This window comes from Barbus barbus (genome assembly GCF_936440315.1).
Source record: "Barbus barbus genome assembly, chromosome: 14".
Taxonomy (NCBI): domain Eukaryota; kingdom Metazoa; phylum Chordata; class Actinopteri; order Cypriniformes; family Cyprinidae; genus Barbus; species Barbus barbus.
This window is the reverse complement of record NC_136742.1, coordinates 28,848,198-28,869,888: the sequence shown is the minus strand read 5'-3', so window position 1 is coordinate 28,869,888 and position 21,691 is coordinate 28,848,198. Positions and strand designations below refer to the sequence as shown.

Below are 21,691 nucleotides of genomic sequence, written 5' to 3'. Positions count from 1 at the left end.
CAGTGTTTGTGGTCTCCATGGAGACCGCTATAAATAAACCTCCTCAGAGAAGCACAGCAGTCCCATGAGAGAACAACGTAACTTATTTTATTGATTTAAACCTTTCAATTATTTTAATCTAGATTAGGGTAATAAAACAATGTCTATAAATACAAGACACGGGCTTCCTTTCCTGCCAGGAAACTCATTTCGGGATTTAACGGTGAGAAACAGTGAACTGTAGGCCCCGTTCATCTTCGTTTTGAATGTAACGTTAGTTGTTTTTCCACATGCTTTTTGTAACATGAAAATCTGGATTATTAACTTTTCAGAAATGTTTTTAAAGAACATTTTAGATTTTTGCTGCGAATTAACCAATTATTCTTTTATGTATTCTTTCATTAATTTTACAGATTATGAAAAACTAACTTATATTATATTGTTCTAAAACATTTCTGTGTGCTGTGATCCAGAAATCCGCTTTCCACAGAGCTCAGACTCTGGATGTTAAGAACGGTTACGCTCTGCCCCGGCGGCCTGCGGTCGGTACCGGACAAGATCCGCTGCTGTCGGTGAACATCAGTCACAGCGAGAGGACGCAGCTGATCAGAGACATCCCGAACCTGACCTACGGCACCGACACACACCGACCCCCGCCGCTAGACTTCATCCCGGCACACGCTGCTTACGACAAGAAGGTGCTGAATATCTATCTATCTATCTGTCTGTCTATCTTTCTATTTATCTAATCTGTCTCTATCTATCTATCCATTGATCTTGCATTCAGTCTATCATTCTATCTCTATAAATCTATTTCTGTCTATGTATGTATATATCTATCTATGTGGTCTGTCTATCCATTGATCTAGCATTCTGTCAATCTATATAGTGTTCTGTCTGTCTGTCCATAAATCTATCATAGTGTCTGTCTCTATCTACCTATATCTATCTATCTGTCTATCATTCTCTGTTTATCTATGTGTTCTATCTATCTTTCTATCATTATGTCTCTATCCATCATTCTATCTTTGTGCCTGTCCATCCACCAATCTATCGTTCTATCATTTTATCTCTCTATCTATATATCTATTTAACAATCATTCTGTCTCTTTATCCATATATTTCTCTCTATCTGTCTCATTGAATCAGAACAAACCTCTCACCTTTACATTTTGACCTTCAGGTGCTGCGTTTCTACGGTTACTTCCGGCAGGAAGTGTTGCACTCCCCGGATGAGCACTTCCGCATTCGTCCGGTGGTGATCTTTTATCACCTGGAGGACGACAGCATGTGTGTGACCGAGCCACCGGTGGAAAACTCTGGTATTCCTCAGGGAAAGCTGATCAAACGTCAGAGGCTGACCAAAAACCAGCAAGGAGGTCTGTACCACTGGAAAGACCTCAACGTCGGGATGGACATGAGTTTGTTTGGAACGGTCTACAGGATAACACACTGCGATGCCTTCACACAGGTACACACACACACACACACACTGACTCTACTGGACTGCTGCTTCTAAGGGGTTTGGTTTGACTGAGTGTGTGTGTGTAGGACTTCATGGAGAGTCAGGGAATAGTGTTAAACGAGTCGGAGTCCATTCCCAGTGATCCGTACACCATCCGCCGCGTTCAAGCACAACAAACCCACATCATACCCTACGACCACAACCATCAGCTGGAGCGCTTCCTCGCCCTGGATCGACAGGTACACACACATACACTTCTGTATCTTTACACACCAATGAATATGTTCTTTCTCACTCATAATTTCTCTGCTGTCTCCAGGTGCTGCGTTTCTATGCGCTCTGGGATGACACAGACTCTCTCTACGGGGAGAAGCGGCCCGTAACGCTGCATTACTATCTGGTGGATGATTCTGTTGACATCTGCGAACATCACGAGGCCAACAGCGGCCGAGACCCGTTCCCAGTGCTGCTCAGCAGACAGAAGATTCCCAAACGCATCAAATCAACCTGCGGTGAGACCATAAACACAGCGATTTCAACACAGAGAAGAAAAAAAAACTGCTTCAATTGTGTTGCTTTTTGTGTTTATAGATGCTTGGATAAACTAAATCAGGGGATCCCAAACTTTTTTGTTAGCCAAACCCCTTATACATAAAATATTTACTTAATAATAGTACATTATTAAGGGGAAGTCGTGGCCTAATGGTTAGAGAGTCGGACTCGTAACCCAAAGGTCATGGGTTCGAGTCTCAGGACCGGCAGGGATTGTCAGTGGAGGGAGTGAATAACCAGCGCTCTCTCCACCCTCAATACCACGACTGAGGTGAGACCCTTGAGCAAGGCACCAAACCCCCAAATGCTCCCCGGGCGCCACAGCAATGGCTGCCCACTGCTCCGGGTGTGTGTTCACTGCTGTGTGTGTGCACTTTGGAGAGCACTAATTCCGAGTATGGGTCACCATACTTGGCCACATGTCACTTTCATATTTCAATAATCTGACAGCACATTAGCATAGTTCTCTGATTTGGTTAATGTTCAAATGACATGCAGGTAAACAGATACATTTTGATATACACTACAAGTCAAAAGTGTTTGAACAGTAAGATTTGTAATGTTTTTTAAAGCATTCTCTTCTGCTCACCAAGCCTGCATTTATTTGATCCAAAGTACAGCAAAATAGTAACATTTTGAAATATGTTTTACTATTTAAAATAACTGTTTTCTATTTGAATATATTTTAAAATCATTAGCATCATTACTCCAGTCACATGATCCTTCAGAAATCTTTCTAATATTCTGATTTGCTGCTCAAATTTTTTTTTATTATTATTAATATGTTAAAAACAGCTGAGTAGATTTTTTTCAGGATTCTTTGATGAATAGAAAGTTCAGAAGAACAGCATTTAACTGAAATAGAAATATTTTGTAACATTATAAAATAATGTAAATAATATAAATGTCTTTATCACCACTTTGAGTTTAAAGCATCCTTGCTAAATAAGAGTATTAAGTTCCATAATCAAAAAAAAATATATATACAGTATACCGACATTTGAATGGTATTGTATATAATGTTACAAAAGGTTTTGTTTCAGATAAATGCTGATCTTTGGATCTTTTTATTCATCAAAGAATCCTGAAAAGAATCTACTCAACTGTTTTAAACATTGATAATAATAATAATAATAGTAATAAATGTTATTAGAATGATTTCTGAAGGATCACGTGACACTGGAGTAATGATGCTGAAAATTCAGCTTTGATCAGAGGAATAAATTACATTTTAAAATATATTCAAATAGAAAGCAGTTATTTTAAATAGTAAAAATATTTCACTATATTACTATTTTTGAAATTCTTTAAAAAACATTAAAAATCTTACTGTTCAAAAACTTTTGACTGGTAGTGTATAAATTGTTTTTTCACTAAATGTTTTATTTTGACGTGTTTATTTTAAAATTATTTATATATAGGGCTGCACAACCTGACCAAATGTATATTTCAATTATTTTAAAATATTTGATAAAATATTATTATTTTACACTACATGTTACCAATATTTATGACTTAAATTCAACAGACTATATTTATTTATTTAATTCAATTTCAGCCTTTGTTTAGATAATGGCACTAAGCTATATCGCAATTTTATTTTGACTCATTTTGCATCCATAAATAAATATATACAAATAAAAATGAATAAAATAATATAAAACAGTTAAAAAAAAAGTTACTATTTATTTTTAGTTTACTTAATATGTTTTTCTTTTGCTTTTTATTTGATGTTTTATGATGTTGTTTGAAAAAAAAGCTAAATAAAATATTTAAAAAATACATAAAGGAACAAAATAATAAATAAAGGAGGAAAAAGTAATACAAAAATAAATTCAGGATTAATTGTATTTGTTGTAGCAAGTCATTTATTCCATTACTTATTTTCCTAATATTATATTTATTTATTTTTAATTTCTTCAGGTTTGGTCCCCCATGACTACATTTATATTTAATTTGAGCATAATCAAAGGACATAATCAATATATTAACCCAGAAGCCTTAAACTTCTCTCTGTTTCTCGACTCAGAGCCGTTCCCCACCTGTGTTCTGGAAGTTTCTCCACAAGACGTGAAGGAGTATTTCTCTCCTGAAGACTTCAGGGTCGGTGAGGAGGTCACGCTGATGGGGAGGCGTTTCCTGCTGTATGACTGTGACGACTTCACCAGGAAATACTATGAACAGAATCACCCCAACATCTTGCTCAAACCACTTACAGTAGACACCAGAACACAGCAAGACATCAAGAGGGTCAGATACTTACTGTCAATTGGGCTGATATCACATCTCATCTTAGTTAAAAATGAATGTTATGTATAGTTGTATGCAAATGGCACATTATTATAAGTGATCTATCTGCCACTTTCCACAAATAGGGTACGCTTATGTTCTCTAGAAATGTTTTATGTTGTGACACTGAAATATAGCGGTGTGAATGAAGCATCACGCAAATATGTTTAAAGGGATAATTTACCCAAAAATGACAATTTGATGTTTATCTGCTTACCCCCAGGGCATCCGAGATGTAGGTGACTTTGTTTCTTCAGTAGAACACAAACCAAGATTTTTAACTCAAACCGTTCCAGTATGTCATATAATGGCAGTCAATGGGACCCACGGCTTTGAGAGAGAAAAAAAACATATACAGACAAAACCAAATTAAACCCTGCGGCTCATGATGATACATTGAGGTCTGCCATTATATGACATTTGAGTTAAAAATCTTGGTTTGTGTTCTACTGAAGAAACAAAGTCACCTACATCTCGGATGCCCTGGGGGTAAGCAGATAAACATCACATTTTCATTTTTGGGTGAACTATCCCTTTAATTAGCGATGCCATTGTAGAAATGCACCATTTATTCAGACTCAGCTTTACAAGAGATGGTCTGAATGATTCATTAGCCAAATGTGTCTGAATTAAAACGATTTTAAAAAGAATTCTTACCCAGTAATCACAAATATTATATTATACATTTTTACTATTATGTATTTTAATTTCAAGAAAAGGGAGGCAAGGCTTATATAAAATAAATGTTACAATATTAATAAATTTTTTTAAATGTTAATAACGAATGTTATTTAATGTTTTTAAATGTTCATTTCTATAAAATAACAATGTTTCAAATGTTACTAACAGGGTTGGAAAAATGGCAATACTTATATAAAATAGGCCTCATTGTTGCATTTTAAATGTCAAAATGTGAACATTTAGATTTACTGAAAAAGAAACGAAAAGAAACCTATTTGTACCGCAGGTGATTCCTCCGTATAACGGCTTGGGTTCGCTGGAGGACTCGCTGCAGAACTGCCTGTCCCTGATTCCTGAACCGCCCAAGAAAGACGTGATCAAACTGCTGGAGAACGACAACAAAGTCCTGCGTTACGTCGCACGGCTGGTGAGAATACAGCTCATTTGGATCATATCCTTACTGAATATTGCGCTACAACAACGCGAGCAGGGCAACGGTGTGTTCCTGAGTGGTCTGGAATACTCGATTCTGATTGGCTAACCGGCGCTACTTTCACGTCTTGTAATTGTATCACTCCGCGCATTTCGCGGCGGGCTCACGGTTCATTAAACGCAACAGGCTCAATATTGTGTTAGTTATCGATTTTAGCGAAAACGACCTCAGAGAATTTAAATATTAAAGTTCGGCATGACCCTGGAGCACAAAACCAGGTACCACGGGTATATGTAGCAATAGCCAACAATACATTGTATGAGTCAAAATGACCGATTTTTATTTTATGCCAAAAGTCATTAGGATATTAAGTAAAGATCGTGTTCCTTGAAGATATTTAGTAAATTTCCTACTGTAAATATATTAAAACTTACATTTTGACTAATAATATGCATTGCTAAGAACTTCATTTGGACAACTTTAAAGGCAATTTTCTCAATATTTTTGAGATTTTTTTTGACACCCTCAGATTCCAGATTTTCAAATAGTTGTATCTCAGCCAAATATTGTCCTATCATAACAAACCATACATCAATGGAAATATTGTTTATTCAGCTTTCAGATGATGTATAAATCTCAGTCTCGAAAAATTGACCCTTATGACTGGTTTTGCCTATGTGGTAAAATATGAACTAATGTCTGGGTTTGGCCTATAATACATCATCCCTGCAGTGCTATATTGTTTTGTACATTTTAATAAACTTTTTTTTTTTATTTATTGATTTAATGTACAAGTAAACAAAAAAAAAAAAACTATTGCATAATAGATAATGTTTGTGTATCGTCCGATTCTTTTCAAAATGTAGGTTTATTTTCCAATGTCTCAGATTAGTTTTTATAACAATCTCGTCTGCCACAGGATTCCCAGAATCCCCTGGATGAGGGCCGACGCTTCATTCTGTCTTACTACCTGGCAGATGACATGATCAGCGTCTTTGAAAGATCAACACGTAATTCCGGCATCATCGGAGGAAAATTCCTAGAGAAGACTCGTGTCCCAAAACCAGGAAGCTCCGTGGAAAACCCCGAATACTACACACCTGCAGACTTCTCCATTGGAGCAACTGTGGAGGGTATTGACCAGTGACATCACATCCTGGGAATCATCGCACTCTTGTTTCTCTCTCATGCTGTTCTGTTCTTTTCTCTGCAGTGTTCAGTCATCGGTTTGTCCTGATGGATGCTGACCGTTACGTGTTGAGGTACCTGGAGTCACTGAACAATCACATCCCTGAACACACTCTCTCTTCCCTGAGACAGAAGTTTGGGGTCAGTCAAACCTCAGACCCGGAGGAACAACATGAAGGTAAAAAATATGCTTGTTTGGTTCTGGTCTATGCAACCTATAATCATACAAATAAAAGGTTCTTTATTGGCTTTGATGGTTCCATGAAGATCCTTTAACATCCATGGAATCTCTCCATTTTACAAAAGGTTCTTTAGATTATTACAATATTCTTCATTTGAAGATGAAAACTGTTCACGAAAGATTGTTTGGGGAATCAAACATATCTTATAAGGCATCACTATGTAAACCCTGTTTTCACTTTATGGCAAAATACATTTTTTAAACCTATTTTTAAATATTTAAATATAAAATATATATTTGGTAAAATACATTTCAAGATATATGTAAATATTTTTCTACCAATATATTTTTGAAAGTATATTTTAAAAATAGAAATATTTAAATATAAAATATCCACCCATTTTTGCATTTAATGTAATGTATTTTCGTGCACTTGAAATACATTTTGGTATATGAAGGTTGTACAGTGGCCGAGAGAGCTCAACGCGCTGCAAATTGAAAAAACACCTGCAAATTAAGAAAACAACTTCGTCAATTTTACAACACGCGCTGCAAATGCTCACAACACAAAGAAACTCGCTGCAAATAAAATTCTTTATTTGTTTGTGTTGTGAGCATTTGCAGCACCTGCATTCAAATTGATGTTTTCTTGATTTGCTGGTGCTTTTTCTATTTGCATGTTTTCTAAAGTTGCAGCGCATTGCCGAGAGAGTAAATAGTTTTTAAAATTATTATTATTTCAATAATTTATTTATTTGAGCTCACAACATGTTTGAGTGGCTGATGTTCAGTGGAAATCTTGCTGAATGTTTCTCTTCCCAGGTGAGACTGATGGAGCTGCGGTCATCCTCCAGAGCTGAAATCTACTCTATAATGTTACCCATCATCACAAGATACCAAAAGAGCATTAAATTATCAATGAAGTCCTTTTTTTCATGTTTTTGCTTTTTGATGTTGAGATTTCCCAAGTATTGTGATATTAATTTGCAATAAAGATGAAATGTAAAATGCAGCATCAAAATGAATAATCATTTTTGAGGCTCATTTATGTATTATTTGACTGTATTTAAGAACATGTCTTGTTTCACCACAAAATTAGAAGAAAATAATTATTTTTTGCTCATGAACCTTAGGCTGGATTCATCTTAAGTTATAAAATCTTAGTTTGTATGATCCTATGTGGAAAATGTAACTACCCAAAGATTTTCTTAGATTTAGTTTTTTTGTAAAATTACAGGTTTAGATGTCTGACTAAATAGTTTCCTACATAAAGATGCCTTGTCTAACACAACTAAAAACCTTGAAATATACATCAGATCCCGGATTAGACTAGTCTCATCTAAGAATGTGAATTTTTAAAAACACTTATTTTCTTAAGATTTTTCTCGAGTATTTTTTGGAATGAAGTAAATATTTTTACAAATTAGAAAATGGCAGTTCAATAGAAATATATTCCTAAAATATTTTTTAAATCCAACCCCTTATTCTCAGTATTTGTTGCAATAACATGGAATATATCACGAAGTAAATTTCAGTTGAGTGCAATTGTATATCCCATGATGGTAGTTGTACTGAATTTAACTTTCTGTTTTTAATAAGTTGCATGATTTCATTGACGAAAACTATTTGGATTACTGATGAGAAATAGATTTTTTTTTTTTGCACTGGAAATTAAGCTCATTACCCCAATGCAACATTTTGTAAATCAGTTTTAAATATACGTGTTATTTTCAGTTCATGCTGGTTTTAATAAGTTTTTTTCGTCATACAAAATAAAACCTTTTTTCGACGATGAAACATGACAAAGACCTACAGTATTTTCATTAGATTCCTATCCATTATCAGTTTATATGAAATAAATGTTGAAATGTTTCTGCAAAGACAGAAAGCTCAAAACAATTTAACTTCAAAAAGGTTCAATATTTATAAAGCATTGTCATATACAATAAAATATAAAATTGCATAAATGTACAAAGCAAGAGAGTTTGCTGTGTGTTCAGGGTCATTTCACTACTACAACACTTGTTACTACCTCAAACATGATTTTCCATTGTTTTGTTTTTTTTGGTTTGTCATGTAAATCTTTTGTTCATTACAAACCCAGAATGTGTGAAGTCACAAAATAACACCTCAGATTCAAATCATCTCAATACGTTGAGTGTCATGCCTAGGCCACCGTAGTCGCCACTTTTGCACCTCAAGACATGCAGATACAGAAATACAAACTAACCTCAAAACAGCGCTTTAATAAAGAAAGACTGAGTGAAGTTTAGAAACATATGCAGAAGAAATAACGTGAATACTGAAACTGGAAAGAGAAGTTTAGTATGTTGACCAGAGCCCGTTGAGGTCACTTCCTCTGAGAAACGCCACATGCACTTCTCTTGATGTGGAAACAGGAAGATGAACTGTTTCCTGTTCCTGTGCCCTCGATGTGTGGAGGCCATGCGCTGCAATGGGGCTGAAGTTTACGGCGCTTTAATCTTCTTGAGACGAGGAGATGTGCCGTTCTCCACTTTAATCAGTCCATTCTCATGGTGACCAACTGCAGAACACATCAACAGCTCGAATTAGAAAGGAAAAACTCAATGAACACCAAACAACGTGTAACCCAAGACATCAGACCTACAAACCAGTGTTTGTCGTTCTTGAGTGTCACGTTTTGGCTCACACACACACACACACACAATAAAAGAATATTGCCTAGAGGGCAGGGAAAGTTCACCTAAAAACATATTTACAAAACCTGTATTGTTTTCTTTCAGTAGACCATTCCAAGCTACTCACAATAGCTCTGTGTGAGGGAAAAAAACAAAATGTAAGGGTCACCCTCACAATGGTTTGAGAAAAAGCCAAGACAGAAGTAGCACAAAATCGCAATAAATACTATTTACACAAAAGTACAAATAATGTTAGATACTATTTATACTGTACGTGTAGTGACTATTTTCAGAAACTACATGTAGTCACTGGGTGTACAGTAGTACATAGTAAAGTGCTGTATTAATACTGAATTCATTCATTATGGGAAGAAAAACGTGTGCATCTGTGCAGCTAATTTTGAACATACAAAATATGTTGGTCAAATTGATCCCTAACACATTGGAAATACAATAGAAATAGATGGGAATTATTGAATTAGTCACATTTTACAAGTGTCTGACAAGCTACAATAGATTTTTAATTTTTTAGTGTTTTTCAGTGTCGATTTTTGGCAAATTGCATGAAAACCAATGAAACCAACAGGGTTAATAGCATTTTTTGGGGGGAAAAAAACACTTAAATTTAGCCTTAAAAGAAATTGCTGTAATGAAAATGGTTTTAATTTAATTATTTTAATTGCACAGGGTTTCTCCCAAGTTTTATGAAGACTTTTTGAATACCATTTTAAGACCAATTAAAGAAAATTAAGGAATAAATTAAAGCGAACAATACATCAATGTTCTCTAAAATGTAAATGTTTGAGGAAAATTTAAACTAACCACACTTCACATTTTAAAAATACAACTTCCATCCAAACTCCATTACCTTTTCATTCATTTTACAAAAATAGCTAACTAGAATATGGAGATGACTTTTACTGTATCTTCTAATCGCACTGCACTAAAGTGATGTTCTTCATTAGTATTTTTGTGTTGTTTTCCAATGCAAATGTCTAAAGATTCTTAAAGATAGAAGCTAAAATCAAAGGGAAAACAAGTTCTATTTCGTTCTTACTGACCGCCAGAGGCAGTGCTTCACACTGAATGTTATCTCGTCGCAGATGCACAGGTCGAGTTGAATACAAACAAAGTCCCTCGTGACCAGGATGACTTGGGGTCCTCCCCCATTTAACCCCATGACTTCCTGCAGACTGTCCCTATAATCTTCTCACTTGCATGTATTACAGGTCGAAGAATATTAAAGGAAGACACTTGGAATCCATTTTTCAGCTTCGCAACCAATCAGTTGTTTCGCAACTACATTTATGCTTGGGGTTAGGGTTTGGAGCCCCAGGATACTGGTAGGGGATCTGCAGAGGGTCCATAGTCAGAGCAGGAAGTTGTGAAGCAGGCTCTTCGGGCTGCATTGGCTAATCTAGGTCTTGATACAGCCCCGGCAGTAGCAACCTCTACTAGTGCTTTTTTTTTTTTTTTTTTAAAGGTTCGGCTCAACCATTTCTTCTTACCATTCCATCATAAAAAGATTATATTGATGAAATGCATCAGCAGCTAAGTTACTGGGAAACAACAACCTCAGACCCATGGGTTATAGCAACTTTAACTCAAGGGTACAAGTTGCAGTTCCGACGGCGGCCTCCCACTTTCAATGGGGTCAAGATGACAACAGTTTGAGATTCCAACAATGCAAATTCCTTAAGGCAAGAAATAATACAACTCCTAGAGAAGAGTGCCATCAAACCAGTTAAGTGGTCAGAACGGCTCGGTGGGTTCTACTCAATATACTTTACAATTCCAAAAAAAGATCGTGGGGTAAGGCCTATACTCGACCTTCGCTCCCTCAACAAGTTTCTGAAGAGATTACCATTTCGCATGTTGCGCGTGACCGATGTTCTCCAGGCGGTCAGGCAACAGCAATGGTTCACCACAATAGACTTAAAGGATGCTTACTTCCATGTTCCAATTTCTCCACAGCATAGGCAATTCCTCCGCTTTGCATTCCAGGATCAAGTCTATCAGTTCCGAGTGCTTCCATTCGGTCTTTCTCTATCCCCACGAGTCTTCACCAGGTTTATGGCAGCGGCGTTGGCTTCAATACAAGCCAAAGGGCTTCAGGTACTTCCATACCTGGACGACTGGTTTCTTTGCTCCCACTCGTTTTGGGAGCAAGTAGTGGTGGAAATCACACAACCGCTCTCCCATATTGCTCGGCTGGGCTTGGCTTTCAGCAAGAGCCAGTTAACCCCAACTCCGTCGGTGAAGTTCATAGGTGTTATCCTGGACTCACAATTGATGAAAGCGTCGCCATCAGAACAGCGGGTGGACAGTATTCTGCTGCTCCTCCAGCGGTTTCAAATGCAGGCCAGGCTACCACTTAGGTATTTCCTCAGACTCATGGGTATGCTGGCAGCAACAGCTGCGGTCATAGCGTTGGGCCTCCTTTCACTTCGGCCCGTCCAGAGATGGGTGAACAGTTTTCATTTGAATCCAAGTGGGCACAGGAACAAGTTGATCAGAATTACACAGCATGCCTTCTCTTCTCACACTGAAACCATGGAGCAGGTTGTCATCTGACCAAAGGTAGACCACACCGATGCTTCTTTTACCGGCTGGGGAGCAGTCTGGCAACACAGAGCGGTAAGAGGGCAATGGGATTCCCGGAAAAAGGAGGAGAATATAAATACCCTGGAACTGCGAGCAGTGCTACTTGCACTGAAGCACTTTGCGCTGAATTTGGAAGGCAGGCATGTTCTTGTCAGGTCAGACAATACATCAGTGATTTATCACATCAACCATCAAGGGGGCACAAAATCCAGCCAGTCTCTTCAAGAATCACAGGAGCTGTTGACCTGGGCCTTCCCTCGGTTGGCGAGTATCAGAGCAATGCCCATCCCAAAAGTGACAAATGTGGTGGCAGATTTCTTGTCACGCCACATACCTCCGTCGGGGGAGTGTAGACTCAACCCAGAGGTGGTGGAGATGATATGGCAGCAGTTTGGCAGAGCGGAAGTGGACCTCTTTGTCTCGGCAGCATCGACCCAGTGCCCCCTCTGGTTTTCACCAGCTGAGGAATCCAGTCCTCTGAGGCAGGATGCTCTAGCCCATGACTAGCCAGGTCAGTTACTGTATGCCTGTCCCCCATACCATTGATCTTGGCAACTGTTCACAGAGTCCTTCAGGGACACCACAGGCTACTGCTAGTAGTACCAAACTGGCCAGGGAGACCCTGGTTTCCAGTGATGTACAGGCTCTTAGAAGGGGAGCCCTGGAGCATTCCCAGGAGGAGGGATCTCCTCCACCAGTTGGGAGGTCAGATTTGGCACCCGAATCCAGGACGCCTACAGCTCTGTGTTTGGCCTCTGAAGGGCCAGAACCACTTTTGAGAGTCTGTGATCAAGATGTACTGAACACCATAATGAACTCTAGAACGCCTTCCACCAGGAGCGCTTATGTTTATAGGTGGAAGTTCTTCTCTAATTGGTGTTGGGAGCAAAGAGTGTCCCCAGAGGTATGTCCTGTCCCCTTGGTGTTACGATTTTTGCAATCTTTGCTGGAAGAGAATCTGGCAGCTTCTACCTTAAGGGTCCATGTGGCGGCAATTTCAGCACATCATGTACGAATAGATGGTCAGAAATCAGGCTATCGAGCTGGCAGTATTTAATCCTCCATGGTTGGATACACAAGCAGGACGTGAATGCAGACTTTTGTGCCCAGTAAGGGCTCTCCGTGGCTACCTCAGGGCCACAAAAGATTTTCGGCAATCAGACCAACTTTTTCTCTGTTTTGGGGGGCCGAAAAGAGGTCAGCCCCTCTCAAAGCAAAGATTGTCACATTGGGTAGTTGAGGCTATCACCCACGCTTACAAGTCTAGTGGATGTCCATTGCCATCGGGAGTGAGATGTCATTCAACAAGAAGCATCTCAACATCTTGGGCGGCATTAAAAGGTGTCCCTTGAAGCGACATCTGTGCAGCAGCTACATGGTCATCTACGAACACATTTTCCCAATACTACAGGATTAATGTGGCTGCATCGGATACTATTGAAACAGCTGTCCTGTTGGGACCCTCAACTTTTTAAAGGTAAACAGGACCTCCTCGTGACCTTGTGGTTATAAGTCATCCAGTGTGAAGCACTGCCTCTGACGGTCAGTAAGAACAAAATAGAACGAGAGTTACGAATGTAACAGCGGTTCTATGAGTTCTGGATGACTGCCAGAGCTTTCTGTCACTCGGACTCAAGGTGAGAAGATTCTGTAGGGACAGTCTGCAGGAAGTCACGGGGTTAAATAGGGGAGGACCCCAAGTCATCCTGGTCACGAGGGACTTTGTTTGTATTCGACTCGACCTGTGCATCTGCGATGAGATGCCATCCAGTGTGAAGCACTGCCTCTGACGGTCAGTAAGAACAAAATAGAACGAGAGTTACGAATGTAACAGCGGTTCTATGAGTTCTGGATGACTGCCAGAGCTTTCTGTCACTCGGACTCAAGGTGAGAAGATTCTGTAGGGACAGTCTGCAGGAAGTCACGGGGTTAAATAGGGGAGGACCCCCCGAGTCATCCTGGTCACGAGGGACTTTGTTTGTATTAGACTCGACCTGTGCATCTGCGATGAGATGCCATTCAGTGTGAAGCTCTGCCTCTGGCGGTCATCCAGAACTCATGGAACCGCAGTTACATTCGTAATTCTCGTTTTCATTCCCCAAAGACAGATGTTTGTTCTTGTTTTAAGCATAAACTCACCTAATTTTGTTCAATTTCTCGCTCCAAAAATTTTTTATTCATATCTTGATTTTGCATCTCAGGTTAATGTATCTTGATTTAAGGCCATTTAAAAATGTGTATTGGAAAACCAGATAAAGATGTTCATTTTTTTCAGTGCATGCAACATTTAATGTCATGGTTTAATGAATTTAGGACTTTCTGTTCTGATTTAAAACCTTTCAAGGCCTTAATTTCTGGAAGAGAAAATTAAGACTTTTAAAGACCTTTTAGACCCACAGAAAACCTGTTACAAACGGCAAGTAAAACAATTAATTAAACGTGAAATTCTGAAAAAAAAAAAAAAAAATTACTTTCTTGTAAATTATTCTTAATCTTTTTATTATTATTTTTTTTAATTTACAAAAAAATATTTTTACAGTATGTACCCGAGTCACGTTTGAGCGTGCGCTGCATCTGTTGTTTAGCGGCCGCTCTCTTCCGGGCCACCTGCTCCAGTCTCAGCTCACGCGTTCGGCTCAGCTGGAAACGGAAGAACTTCCAGAGCAGCCACGATTGAGTGAAACACACCACGAACAGCACCAGCAGCCTGCGCATAAAACACACAGGGTAATCCTCATGCCCGGGTCTCTGATGAAGTCCTACAACAAAAACAACAAGTGTGAACGTCTGTCTCACCTGATAGAAATAGTGTTGAAGTTTCCCGTCTCCAAATCAAGCACCTGGTTTTCAGAACGAGCCAAACCGAAGCCCACAGCCAGGAACATCAGAGTCAGAGTGATCATCCGGGTCAGGACGAACCCGACGGACCACATCTCAAACCTACAAACACAACACAAGCATGTTTGCTGTTATGCAGAGATGTTATGATATACACTACCATCAAAAGAGACGGGTTATGTTTTTGAAAGAAGTTCACCGAAACTGCATACATTTGTTCAAAATGCAGTAAAAACAGTAATATTGTGAAATATTATTCTAGGGATGTAACGATTAACCACAAGCCGATTGAAAATCGATTCAAATATGTAACGATTCAAGTCGGTTGAAATGCTAAACAAAATCGCGATTCAATTAGTGGTAGGAGTTTATATGAATGTATGTCTGAGGGGAACTTACTGTCTTTAGAAATGTTTAGATGGTATTTTTTCTTTTCATCTTGCCTCATCTATAATTCATATTAAAGTTCAGAAGTGCAGCACTGCTTTATTTACAGCGGAAACCAAGGGAATGCTTTAAGCGCCACCTGCTGGCAGAGAGTGAATCTGCGTCTCATTCAGCTCGTCTTCTGTTTGTTTCATGCAGATTTTTTTTATGCATAGTTTCACAAAACTGAAGTCAGACCATTCTGTTTTTGCTTCAAATTTCGAAATTATACAATCTAATTTCGATTAAAAACTGCTCATGTTGCATGTGTTGCACGCATCTTTGTTTGGATCATGATTAAAATGCGGCGGTTGCCTCTAATTTTAAATGGAAAGAGCACAAACAAAGCCTTATTTGGTTTATATGAAGAGATTTATTTTATTTGTGATATTTATTTTATTTGGGAATTTGTTTTAAAATTTCAATTTAGTTTTGTTATTTACATTTTGTTATTTAGCAGATGCTTTTATCCAAAGCGACTTACAAATGAGGACAATAGAAACAATCAAAATCAACAAAAGAGCAATAATATGCAAGTGCTATATTAGTATATTATTATAGTGTTATATTTCAATTTCACAAAAAAAAATGTGCAGCATTTTGTCCAAGCAATAATAAAAGGACATTTCATTTATAATTTGTCTTAAATCTAATTTTGTAAAATAAAAATCATGAATGGAATCGTGAAATCAAAATTGTGAATTGAATCGAATTGTGAGTTGAGTGAATCGTTATATCCCTAATTATTACAGTTTAAATTAACTGTTCCCTATTTTAAAATGTAATTTATTCCTGTGATGCAAAGCTGAATTTTCAGCATCATTACTCCAGTCTTCAGTGTCACATGATCCTTCAGAAATCATTCTTATTATGAAGAATTGTGCTGCTTCATATTTTTGTGGAAACCAAAATATATTTTTTAGGATTCTTTGATGAATAGAAAGTTCAACAAAAAATTTTGTAACATTATAAATGTCTTTACTGTCACTTTTGATCAATTGCTTCCTTGCTGAATTTCTCTTAAAAATATATGCATGTGTGTGAGGAAGTATGGCTCACATTTTGTGGTGGTTTTCATCAATGAAGTAAAACAGTCGAGACAGATGGAAACCCATCTCAGAAAGATATTGCAGAAACAACAAAACCAGCCCAACCCGCGTCAAACTGAAGAGAGATGACAAATACATATGAAACACTTAGTAAAAATATCTGATATTATAAATGACCAGTTTTGATTCATTGGTCTTACTTTAACAGATATGCAGCCAGAATGTGTAACAGATAAAGACTGATATACTGCAGCTGACGTGGGATTTCCTCCTGAAAGGATAAAAAAGCAACACAATTCTATTATTATACAGAATAATTACTATGTATATACATATATATCTCTCCCTGCATCAATGTTTCTGTTTTATCTTCTATTACCTTTCTTACTTTCTGGAAGTAAAGCTCAGGTAGTGCATGAAACCAGTACGCCAGCTGTGTGAGGTAGAAGAACTTCACCTGAAATCTGACAGAAAGACCATATTAGTCACATGACAATCTGACAGAACCAATCACAATCAAAACAACCACTGATACCATCATACTGAATAGAACACAAAACAAAACATGGAAACTTGCATTGAGCTGCAAACATCCACAACAGAGTTTTACTGAAAAATATAAAAAAATTACAGTAAGTTGCAAAAAATTATTTCAATAAAAGTAAAATAATTAGTGCCGTCAAATGATTAAATCGCATCCAAAATAAAAGTGTGTTCACATAGTATGTGTGTGTGTCCGGTGTATATTTCTTATGTATATATAAATACACAACCATGCATGTCTATATACATTTTTAAATGTTACATTTATATATTAAATATACTTGTATACAAAATTATATGAATATAAATATACACATGCAAATATTTTCCAAATATATAGTACATCTAAAAAAAAAAAAAAAAAAAAGTTAATATTTTTTGTCACTCATATTCAAACTCATTATATAGATTCATTACACACAGAGTGAAATATTTCAAGTATTAATGTATTATTAATGAGCCTGGTTTCTCCCAAGGTTTTTTTCTCCATTCTGTCACCGATGGAGTTTTGGTTCCTTGCCGCTGTCGCCTCTGGCTTGCTTAGTTGGGGACAATTCATTTCCAGCGATATCGTCGACCTGATTGCAATTTTTTTTTCTTTTTTCATTTTACACTATTGACACACTATTTCCTTTTTTTTTGGATATTGTGCAGTTGCTTTGACACAATTTACATTGTTAAAAGCGCTATATAAATAAAGGTGACTTGACTTGCATTAGATTTTTATTTTTTTATTTGAATATTACGGTTTAAAAAAAGTTCAAACAAAGATTTTTATTTCTCAAACCTGTAACAACAATACAACAGAAAAAAAATGGGTAATTTACGATTACAAATTCTACAAATTTCTACAGTAGTGAGAATTTGGAAGCATAACGGGACCAAAATGATCTCACAATGCACACATTGCATGCTTTATGATTGTGTGTATTTACCTCAGGTGAACATGAGGATAATTCTCCCAAAGGCTGCTGGGATGCAGAATGTATCCCTCCTGCCAATCACAAACAATTAGGTGACATAAACAGAAAGTGTAATGTTTTATGTGTGCATGATCTGGTGGCTCTTACTGAGGCGATGACGTAAAGACTCCATAAACTGGACACCAGGTAAAACACGCACAGCTGCCCGGATTCATTAAACTTTGTGTTTTTACTCTTCGACAGGTGCAGACGCCGGTTTACTTTCTGAAATGGAACACATAACAGCCAATAAAATGCAAATTAATAAATATGGCATGTACATTAACTCTTTCCCTGTCAAACACAGAAATTTTCAGGGTTTTATGTTTTCACTGTTATACGCTAGGGGGCGCTATTACACATCTCCTGAATGAATCTAGAACAGGTGTGTCCAAACTCGGTCATGGAGGGCTTTATTTAGCTCCAACCCTAATCAAACACACCTGAAGCAGCCAATCAAGGTCTTACTATGCATACTAGACACTTCCAGGCAGGTGTGTCGAGGCAAGTTGGAGCTAAAGTCTGCAGGACAATGGCCCTCCAGGACCGAGCTTGGACACCCCTGGTGTAGAAAGTGCAGATAAAAAAAAAAAAAGACCAGGACGCAGTAATGAGCGATCTCATATGCAAGCATATGCATATGAAAAATAATGTAATCATATAAATGAAAACTGCCTAATGCTACCGAGTGATATGTCAATCCAGAAAGTTGTTAAGGCCTGTGCAAGCTTTGGAAGCCATCTACTGCATCTTTGCTTTGATAATAATACTGAATATGAACCAGATGTAGTATTTGATAAAAATGCTATTTCCTCAGCTTTTTGCTTAAAATGTTGCTTTTTTTATGGAAACTACCTAAAAAAAAAAAAGCTAGAATAACTGATTTTTTTTTGTTGTTTAAAAGTAATGGGTCTGATCTTTATTTTGCTATATTGCATATTCAGATATTCACACAACAAAATATTCTGGGGCCCATGAATTTTTGTGAAAAATAGGCAAAAACACTGGTGGTGGCTGGCAACTTTTCTCAAAAATGCTGGTGGGGAAAGCGTTAAAGAACTTCAGCTGTTGCTTGCAAAAAATGCACTAATTACGTTAAAACTACATTACCCAAAAGGCATTGCAGCACTTACATCTAGCACATACTCCTGCACAACTGTGTGAAGAATGATGGTGATACAAAGGTAGAAGAGGACAGTGGCACAGTCTTTCCATCCATAATGATACAGAGTCACCTCTCCATCTGAAACACACACACACACGTTAGCTAATGTCAGTGATGCATCAGAACACAGCAGATCTGAGAGACTGTCAAACCTGTGCTCATGGTGCTGATGTTATACTGAGGCTGGATGAATAAGATGGCCGTTTTTGCTGTTGTCTGAAAGAGAGAAATGGGTGTTCAGTACATAAAGCTCAGCTTTGAGTAAAACACACAGATGTGACCCTTGACCCAAACACACACACACACACACACACACAGATCACATGAGCTATAATAAACTCTCATGTGCTTTCATATAGTTACAGCTCGAATTAAACAAAGTATTCTTTAATTCTTAAACATTTTTAAGACCTCCTGGATGTGTATTTTAACCAGGTTAACTAAAACCATAAATGTATTTTACTTCAAATAAAATAAATGTTAACTGAAATATTTAGTAAGTATTTAGTTAGTTGCCAAAGGAATATTTCTTAGTTTAATTAGGTTTGATTAACTAAAACAAAAATTAATAAACTAATAGAAATGATTTAAAAAAAACTATTGAATCAATTTTTAAATTGATAGAAAAATAAAGTAACTTAAAATAAAATGTAATACTACTATAATTAATTAATAACAATTATAGTTTTAATAAAAAATATCAGTATCTCAATGATAATAAAAAAACTAATATGCAATATGATAATATTGAAATAAGTCAAATGCATTATAAAAGAATCGAATAATTTATTACAACCCGTTATACTTTGCAATTGGAACTTACTCTTTATTTACTACATCCTAATAACATTTAAAATGGTTCTCAAAATTGGATCTTGTAGGGGGGAAAAAGTTCAATGTTCAACAAATATTGCTGCCTGCTATACTGGTGGACATTTGACTAATACAACTTTGCCAAAATAATAGCTTCTTATAATAAATCTAGTGGAAGTGTATTCATGAACGCTGTATAAATACTGTTCAGAGGATTGATATTTCATGATGCATTTTAGCAGCTGGATCCATGAAAAATAGCAAAACAAATCAAATGGCTTTCCACTGATTTGTTTCTTAAAGTCATGAACACAGAGGCGTTTGAATGAAACACAGATGTTGAGAGCAGCAGGTGTGTGAAACAGCAGATGTGAAGGGAAAAACCCGTCTGAACACAGATATGATGCTTGCATGACAGAAACGATGCATGCAATAAAATGGTTTCATTCAGTTTTTCAACACGTTTGCATGCATTCAACAGGCTAATACGACAAACCTGGGAATACTGTATATGTAGAGACTTCAAATGCACATGTTCTGCTTTACATCACTGGTTTATAAGCGACAGATCATGATGCATTTGAATATGAAGTGTTTTTGAAACAGATTTAAACTGGATTCTTCAGGAATGTCAATCAAACTGAGAGCGCTTGAGAGATTTGACGTGGCACTTCAGCAGAAACGTGAGCAACATCAGCAGAAAACTGAAATAAACCATCATAACACCTGGTTTATGTTTTCATATCTGATAAATTACACATTAAATGCATTAAGAACTTTACGTATCTGCATCATCTTCATACTCAGACATCTGGGCCCAGGTGATGGTGACAATGTTTTCAATAAAGTCGTGAAATATGGATTTCTTTGAATGCATTGAATTCAACCTGAGTGATGTTTAATGCATACTTTTAATGTAGATGAAATGCATAAACTACTTTTACAACCAGCCAAGTAACTTAGATGATGATGATGATTTCAAAGGCTGATTTAAAAGTAAAGTCTGTTTTAAAGATGCACGTTTCATTTCGATGTAAAAGTGAGAAGACAGAGAGAGAGAGACAGAAAAACAGCTGAGACGCAGACAAAAAAAAAAACAACTCTTGAGCTCACCTCAAACATCAGTCCAATCAAAACGAAAATCACCAAACCAAACACAATGTCCGCGTGATTTTGCATGAGAAACTCTTGGCTGAAGAAGGGATAACTCTTGTTTCTCCTGCGAAAAGCCATTTTACAAGCTCCCGACTTTCAGCTGGGCTTTTCTTCCTCCAAATCTAAAACTTCCACGAATCACTCCAAACTTCAGCGAGCGGACTGCGCATGCGCGCTTTAGCCACGAACCAAATTTAGCGCGCATGCGCACTAAGAAGCTAGGAAAAAATGTAGGAAATCGTATTTCTTTTTTTTTTTGCATAAATTATTTAGCATTCCAAACATAATGATTATGTAATTATTATTAAAATTTTATCATGTTTATTGAACAGTAGTGTAACACCATGTAAACTAAACTTTTAATTTTCACAAAAGTACAAATAAATTAAAGTTATTTAATTTAATATTATTATAATAATTATATTACACATTAATAAATTGAATCTTGTAAAATTCACAGCAACAATCGCTGTAAAAAAATAAAATTAAAATAAATAAATACATAATTATTCTTTATCCACAATCGAAGAGGACTATGATTGGTTAATCCTGACCAGCGCTGAGAAAAGTAACGCGTACTACGTGACAGCACATCAACGACTGAATAATGACAATGCAAACGTTTAATTTGAGACCTAACGTGTCTGCGTTAATCCACGCGTATTTCACTACCATTCCACTAAATATCGTGTCTGTATACTGTAGTTT

At 37.0% G+C, this 21,691-nt stretch overlaps 2 protein-coding genes across 5 annotated transcripts; one reads left to right on the top strand and one right to left on the bottom strand.

The window, feature by feature from the left end:
- The first annotated feature begins 8 nt into the window (after window positions 1-8).
- efhc1 (EF-hand domain (C-terminal) containing 1) lies at window positions 9-8,744 on the top strand. Its single transcript, XM_079434332.1, has 10 exons — window positions 9-202; window positions 453-677; window positions 1,163-1,450; window positions 1,531-1,683; window positions 1,764-1,956; window positions 4,026-4,246; window positions 5,253-5,393; window positions 6,319-6,532; window positions 6,613-6,765; window positions 7,591-8,744. Exons 1-10 carry the CDS (start codon window positions 140-142, stop codon window positions 7,626-7,628), a joined length of 1,689 nt encoding a protein of 562 aa, XP_079290458.1. The 5' UTR covers window positions 9-139; the 3' UTR covers window positions 7,629-8,744.
- On the bottom strand, window positions 8,500-21,169 carry LOC306880654 (translocating chain-associated membrane protein 2-like). Of its 4 annotated transcripts, none has more exons than XM_079434335.1 (12): window positions 20,942-21,169; window positions 19,168-19,231; window positions 18,984-19,093; window positions 17,959-18,075; window positions 17,824-17,882; window positions 16,725-16,809; window positions 16,546-16,616; window positions 16,356-16,460; window positions 14,829-14,972; window positions 14,579-14,739; window positions 9,515-9,562; window positions 8,500-9,313 (listed from the first exon to the last, which is right to left on the bottom strand). In XM_079434335.1, the coding sequence occupies exons 1-11, from the start codon at window positions 21,059-21,061 to the stop codon at window positions 9,552-9,554; spliced, it is 1,047 nt and encodes a 348-aa protein (XP_079290461.1). In that variant the 5' UTR covers window positions 21,062-21,169; the 3' UTR covers window positions 8,500-9,313; window positions 9,515-9,551. The 4 variants fall into 4 exon arrangements, with proteins under 4 accessions (XP_079290461.1, XP_079290459.1, XP_079290460.1 ...); XM_079434336.1 differs by having other exon boundaries at window positions 8,502-9,313; window positions 16,734-16,809; XM_079434333.1 differs by lacking the exon at window positions 9,515-9,562.
- Window positions 21,170-21,691: the final 522 nt, after the last annotated feature.